This window comes from Entelurus aequoreus, linkage group LG25 (genome assembly GCF_033978785.1).
Source record: "Entelurus aequoreus isolate RoL-2023_Sb linkage group LG25, RoL_Eaeq_v1.1, whole genome shotgun sequence".
Classification (NCBI taxonomy): Eukaryota; Metazoa; Chordata; class Actinopteri; order Syngnathiformes; family Syngnathidae; genus Entelurus; species Entelurus aequoreus.
In genome coordinates, this window is record NC_084755.1 from 38,221,470 (window position 1) to 38,228,969 (window position 7,500).

General features: G+C 42.6%; 1 protein-coding gene across 1 annotated transcript in view; it reads left to right on the forward strand.

The window, feature by feature from the left end:
- The window catches only part of LOC133642879 (glutamate receptor ionotropic, NMDA 2B-like), a 355,065-nt gene that overhangs the window by 102,161 nt on the left and 245,404 nt on the right, over positions 1-7,500 (forward strand). The window contains exon 2 of the mRNA XM_062037290.1: positions 2,447-3,058. Within this exon, the coding sequence (XP_061893274.1) occupies positions 2,447-3,058 (612 nt within the window). The remainder of the gene's footprint in view (positions 1-2,446; positions 3,059-7,500) is intronic.

Consider the following 7,500-nt stretch of genomic DNA (forward strand, 5'->3'; position numbering starts at 1 on the left):
GTGGCGGGCCACATTCAATGATGTGGCGGGCCACATAAAGTGATGTGGCAAGCCATATTAAATGATGTGGCAAGCCACATTAAATGAAGTGGCAAGCCACATTTAATGACGTGGTGGGCACATGTAATGACGTGGTGGGCCAGATTAAATGATACGCGGGCCAATTAAATGATGTGGCAAGCCATATTAAATGATGTGGCGGGCTACATTCAATGGTGTGGTGGGCGACATTAAATGATGAGGCAAGCCACTTTAAATGATGTTGCCAGCCACATTTAATGATGTGGTGGGCACATGCAATGACGTGGCGGGCCACATTAAATGATGTGCGGGCCAATTAAATGATGTGGCAAGCCATATTAAATGATGTGGCGGGCTACATTCAATGATGTGTTGGGCGACATTAAATAATGAGGCAAGCCACTTTGAATGATGTTGCCAGCCACATTTAATGATGTGGTGGGCACATGCAATGACGTGGCGGGCCACATTAAATGATGTGCGGGCCAATTAAATGATGTGGCAAGCCATATTAAATGAACTGGAAAGCCACATAAAATGATGTGGCAAGCCATTTGAAATGATGTGGCGGGCCACATTTAATGATGTGGCGGGCTACATTCAATGATGTGGTGGGCGACATTAAATGATGAGGCAAGCCACTTTAAATGATGTTGCCAGCCACATTTAATGACGTGGTGGGCACATGCAATGATGTGGTGGGCGACATTAAATGATGAGGCAAGCCACTTTCAATGATGTTGCCAGCCACATTAAATGATGTGGTGGGCACATGCAATGACGTGGCGGGCCACTTTAAATGATGTGCGGGCCAAATAAATGATGTGGCAAGCCATATTAAATGATGTGGCAAGCCACATGTAATGAGGTGGTGGGCCACATGTAATGATGTGGGGGGCCACATGTAATGATGTGGGGGGCCACATGTAATGAAGCTGAACAAAGGATGAGTGACTGCATGAGAAGCAAACAAGCTAACTTGCATAAATGACATTAGCAAAGGTGAGTTCCAAAAAGGATGGGACTTCAAAGAGTGCCTTCAGGAACGCCTCAGTTGGCCACAATAAATGATGTGGCTTCAAGGAACGCTTCAGTTGGCCTTTTTCATCCTTTGTCTCCCAGGTATTTGATGTAATTTGAACTTCTGTCTCCTTTGTCTCTTAGGTATTTGATGTAGTTTGAACTTCTGTCTCCTTTGTCTCCTAGGTATTTGATGTAGTTTGAACTTCTGTCTCCTTTGTCTCTTAGGTATTTGATGTAGTTTGAACTTCTGTCTCCTTTGTCTTTTAGGTATTTGATGTAATTTGAACTTCTGTCTCCTTTGTCTCTTAGGTATTTGATGTAATTTGAACTTCTGTCTCCTTTGTCTTTTAGGTATTTGATGTAGTTTGAACTTCTGTCTCCTTTGTCTCCTAGGTATTTGATGTAGTTTGAACTTCTGTCTCCTTTGTCTCCTAGGTATTTGATGTAGTTTGAACTTCTGTCTCCTTTGTCTCCTAGGTATTTGATGTAGTTTGAACTTCTGTCTCCTTTGTCTCCTAGGTATTTGATGTAGTTTGAACTTCTGTCTCCTTTGTCTCCTAGGTATTTGATGTAGTTTGAACTTCTGTCTCCTTTGTCTCCTAGGTATTTGATGTAATTTGAACTTCTGTCTCCTTTGTCTCTTAGGTATTTGATGTAGTTTGAACTTCTGTCTCCTTTGTCTCCTAGGTATTTGATGTAGTTTGAACTTCTGTCTCCTTTGTCTCTTAGGTATTTGATGTAGTTTGAACTTCTGTCTCCTTTGTCTCTTAGGTATTTGATGTAGTTTGAACTTCTGTCTCCTTTGTCTCCTAGGTATTTGATGTAGTTTGAACTTCTGTTTCCTTTGTCTCTTAGGTATTTGATGTAGTTTGAACTTCTGTCTCCTTTGTCTCCTAGGTATTTGATGTAGTTTGAACTTCTGTCTCCTTTGTCTCTTAGGTATTTGATGTAGTTTGAACTTCTGTCTCCTTTGTCTCTTAGGTATTTGATGTAGTTTGAACTTCTGTCTCCGTTGTCTCCTAGGTATTTGATGTAGTTTGAACTTCTGTCTCCTTTGTCTCCTAGGTATTTGATGTAGTTTGAACTTCTGTCTCCTTTGTCTGTTAGGTATTTGATGTAGTTTGAACTTCTGTCTCCTTTGTCTCCTAGGTATTTGATGTAGTTTGAACTTCTGTCTCCTTTGTCTCATAGGTATTTGATGTAGTTTGAACTTCTGTCTCCTTTGTCTGTTAGGTATTTGATGTAGTTTGAACTTCTGTCTCCTTTGTCTCTTAGGTATTTGATGTAGTTTGAACTTCTGTCTCCTTTGTCTCTTAGGTATTTGATGTAGTTTGAACTTCTGTCTCCTTTGTCTCTTAGGTATTTGATGTAGTTTGAACTTCTGTCTCCTTTGTCTCCCCAGGTATTTCTCTCCCGCTCCTCCACCATGCCTGCCAGCGGCCGCCCTTCCCCTCTGCGCCTCCTCTGCTCCTGCGCCCCCTCAGTTGTCCAGGAGCGAGGGAGGCGGGGCCGACACCCCCGTCCGCCCCCGCCGCCGTCGCTCCACCGCCACGCCAAGGTCTCCCTCGGTGTGCTCCTCCTCTTCCTCTGCCTTCTCCACCTGCCCCCCGCCTGCCACTCCCGGAGAGAAAAGGGAGGGGGCGGCGTCCACTACATCCCCCTGCCCCCGCTCCCGCCCCACCACATGGCCCTCCCCAACATCCTGCGGGGCCTCAGCATCGCCGTGGTCTTGGTGGGCAACTCCAGCGAGATGGCGCTGGCGGGGGCCCGGGAGAAGGAAGACTTCCTCCACATGGCGCCCAACGTGGAGATCCTGACCATGAACGAGACGGACCCAAAGAGCATCATCAAGAGCATCTGTGACTTGATGACGGAGCACTGGCTGCAAGGCGTGGTCTTTGGAGACGACACGGACCAGGAGGCCATCGCCCAGATCCTGGACTTCATTTCGGCCCAGACGCACATCCCTATCCTGGGCGTCCGAGGGGGCTCCTCCATGATCATGGCTGCCAAGGTAGGACTTCTTCACGCTGTTCCTGTTGATCCAGCTTAAACATGATTGATGTCTAGTAGCACGGTAGGTGGTCTCTTTTAGAGACGGTCTTTGCAGTCCTGCACCTTTCAGTGACTGTGATACATTTGAGACATTTGTGATACACAATATATGTTAGAAAGAGAGCAAAAGGCCCAAAGAAGACGAGAGAGCGGTTTTGCGATCATTCAAAACTGAAGTATATGGTGGAAAGAGAGCAAGAGGCCCAAAGAAGATGAGAGAGGAGTTTTGAGTTCATTTTAAACTGAAATATATGTTAGAAAGAGAGCGAAATGTCCCAAAAAAGACAAGAGAGCAGTTTTTTACGATCATTCAAAACTGAAATATATGGTAGAAAGAGAGCAAAAGGCCCAAAGAAGGCGAGAGAGGAGTTTTGAGTTAATTTTAAACTGAAATATATAGTAGAAAGAGAGCGAAATGTTCCAAAAAAGACAAGAGAGCAGTTTTGCAATCATTCAAAACTGAAATATATGCTAGAAAGAAACTGAAATATATGCTAGAAAGAGAGCAAAAGGCCCAAAGAAGACGAGAGAGGAGTTTTGAGTTCATTGAAAACTGGAATATATAGTAGAAAGAGAGCGAAATGTCCCAAAAAAGACAAGAGAGCAGTTTTTTGCAATCATTCAAAACTGAAATATATGCTAGAAAGAGAGCAAAAGGCCCAAAGAAGGCGAGAGAGGAGTTTTGAGTTAATTTTAAACTGAAATATATAGTAGAAAGAGAGCGAAATGTTCCAAAAAAGACAAGAGAGCAGTTTTGCAATCATTCAAAACTGAAATATATGCTAGAAAGAAACTGAAATATATGCTAGAAAGAGAGCAAAAGGCCCAAAGAAGACGAGAGAGGAGTTTTGAGTTCATTCAAAACTGAAATATATAGTAGAAATAGAGCGAAATGTCCCAAAAAAGACAAGAGAGCAGTTATGCGATCATTCAAAACTGAAATATATGGTAGAAAGAAAACGAACGGCCCAAAGAAGACGAGAGAGCGGTTTTGAGTTCATTTTAAACTGAAATATATGTTAGAAAGAGAGCAAAAGGCCCAAAGAAGACCAGAGAGGAGTTTTGTGTTCATTCAAAACTGAAATATATAGTAGGAAGAGAGCGAAATGTACCAAAAAAGACAAGAGAGCAGTTTTGCGATCATTCAAAACTGAAATATATGGTAGAAAGAGAACGAAAGGCCCAAAGAAGACCAGAGAGCGGTTTTGCGATCATTCAAAACTGAAATATATGTTAGAAAGAGAGCAAAGGGCCCAAAAAAGGCGAGAGAGCAGTTTTGAGTTAATTCAAAACTTAAATATATAGTAGAAAGAGATCGAAATGTCCCAAAAAAGACAAGACAGCAGTTTTTTGCGATCATTCAAAACTGAAATATATGTTAGAAAGAGAGCGAAAGGCCCAAAGAAGACGAGAGAGGATTTATGAGTTCATTTTAAACTGAAATATATGTTAGAAAGAGAGTGAAATGTCCCAAAGAAAACAAGAGAGCAGTTTTGCGATCATTCAAAACTGAAATATATGGTAGAAAGAAACTGAAATATATACTAGAAAGAGAGCAAAAGGCCCAAAGAAGACGAGAGAGGAGTTTTGAGTTCATTCAAAACTGAAATACATAGTAGAAATAGAGCGAAATGTCCCAAAAAAGACGAGAGCAGTTTTGAGTTCATGTTAAACTGAAATATATGTTAGAAAGAGAGCAAAAGGCCCAAATAAGACGAGAGAGGAGTCTTGAGTTCATTCAAAACTGAAATATATGGTAGAAAGAGAGCAAAAGGCCCAACAAAGACCAGAGAGTGGTTTTGCGATCATTCAAAACTGAAATATATGGTAGAAAGAGAGCAAAAGGCCCAAAGAAGACGAGAGAGGAGTTTTGAGTTCATTCAAAACTGAAATATATGATAGAAATAGCGAAAGGCCCAAAGAAGACCAGAGAGCAGTTTTTTGCGATCATTCAAAACTGAAATATATGTTAGAAAGAGAGCGAAAGGCCCAAAGAAGACGAGAGAGGAGTTATGAGTTCATTTTAAACTGAAATATATGTTAGAAAGAGAGCGAAATGTCCCAACAAAGACAAGGAAACAGTTTTTTGCGATCATTCAAAACTGAAATATATGGTGGAAAGAGAGCAAAAGGCCCAAAAAAGGCGAGAGAGGAGTTTTGAGTTCATTCAAAACTGAAATATGTTAGAAAGAGAGCAAAATGTCCCAACAAAGACAAGAGAGCAGTTTTTTGCGATCATTCAAAACTGAAATATATGTTGGAAAGAGAGCAAAAGGCCAAAAGAAGGCGAGAGAGCAGTTTTGAGTTAATTCAAAACTGAAATATATGGTGGAAAGAGAGCAAAAGGCCCAAAGAAGATAAGAGAGCGGTTGTGCGATCATTCAAAACTGAAATATATGTTAGAAAGAGAGTGAAATGTCCCAAAAAAGACAAGAGAGCAGTTTTGCGATCATTCAAAACTGAAATATATGTTAGAAAGAGACCAAAAGACCCAAAGAAGACGAGAGAGGAGTTTTGAGTTCATTTTAAACTGAAATATATGTTAGAAAGTGAGCGAAATGTCCCAACAAAGACAAGAGAGCAGTTTTTTGCGATCATTCAAAACTGAAATATATACTAGAAAGAGAGCGAAAGGCCCAAAGAAGACCAGAGAGCGGTTTTGCGATCATTCAAAACTGAAATATATGGTGGAAAGAGAGCAAAAGGCCCAAAGAAGGCGAGACAGGAGTTATGAGTTCATTTTAAACTGAAATATATGTTAGAAAGAGAGCGAAAGGCCCAAAGAAGACGAGAGAGCGGTTGTGCGATCATCCCTCCATCCATTTTGTACCGCTTGTCCCTCTTGGGGTGGCGGGGGGGTGCTAGATAATTTAAAACTGAAATATATGGTGAAAAAATGTCTCACCTTTCCCCCTCCCTGTTGGGGTTATAACCGGACAGACAGACAGACAGACAGACAGACAGACAGACAGACAGACAGACAGACAGACAGACAGACAGACAGACAGACAGAGAGACAGACAGACAGACAGTAGTTTGACTTGAAAGACAAAGTGGTGCTAACGATGTTGCCAATGATGGGATCAGCTGTTCCAGCTCTGCTTATTTACTCAGCCTTGCCTAATGGGATCAAAGCAAGCTTTATCTGCGCCCGCCTGGACTCTAAACTCCCAGCCCATTCTTGGAAGTCATCATCCATGGTGCACACATCCATGGTGCACACAACCACATGCAGTCATCATCCATGGTGCACATCATCCATGGTGCACACAACCACATGCAGTCATCATCCATTGTGCACACATCCATGGTGCACACAACCACATGCAGTCATCATCCATTGTGCACATCATCCATGGTGCACACAACCACATGCAGTCATCATCCATTGTGCACACATCCATGGTGCACACAACCACATGCAGTCATCATCCATTGTGCACACATCCATGGTGCACACAGCCACATGCAGTCATCATCCATTGTGCACACATCCATGGTGCACACAACCACATGCAGTCATCATCCATTGTGCACACATCCATGGTGCACACAACCACATGCAGTCATCATCCATTGTGCACATCATCCATGGTGCACACATCCATGGTGCACACATCCATTTGCAGTTCATGAGAAAGGCAAAGCGAGCGTGGCAATGGAGTGAAACATTTGAACACGCCGAGTAGTGCGTCGTCTTCCGTTATAGACAATCTTTGACTTTCAAGCTGGTGGAGTCTCCTCCTGCCTCCAGCTTGTCTGCTGACCTTTCTGCTGCCACCAGGTCGTCACGGCGGCGTGGACTTGAGCCGTCGTGACAACGCCACCCGAGCTCTTCTTCCCGCTCCTTTTCATTAGCAAATTACGGCGACAAATGCCTTGCCGCAGTCCTCTTCTGTTCTAAACACTTTTGTTCACTAAGTCCTTCTCACGCGTTCTTCAACTCGCAACCTGTCTGGGAGTGTTTTGACAACCACAGCAGTTTGTGGAGGTCCATTAACGCTCTCATTACTTCTGACAGTTGAATAGTCATCAACTATTTGAACCCAGAGGACTGACGATAAAGAGAGGTGGCTCAAAGAAAAACAACATGGGAGAAAGAGAGCAAAAAGCCCAAAGAAGACGAGAAACAGGTTTTGTGATCATTTAAAACTGAAATATATGGCAGAAAGAGAGCGAAAGGCCCAAAGAAGACGAAAGAGCAGTTTTGCTATCATTTAAAATTTAAATATATGGTAAAAAGAGAGCAAAAGGCCCAAAGAAGACGAGAAACAGGTTTTGCGATCATTTAAAAACTGAAAAATATGATACAAAGAGAGCAAAAGCCCAAAGTAGATGGGAGAGCAGTTTTGCGATATTCCATCCCATCCATCCATCCATTTCCTACCGCTTGCCCCTTTT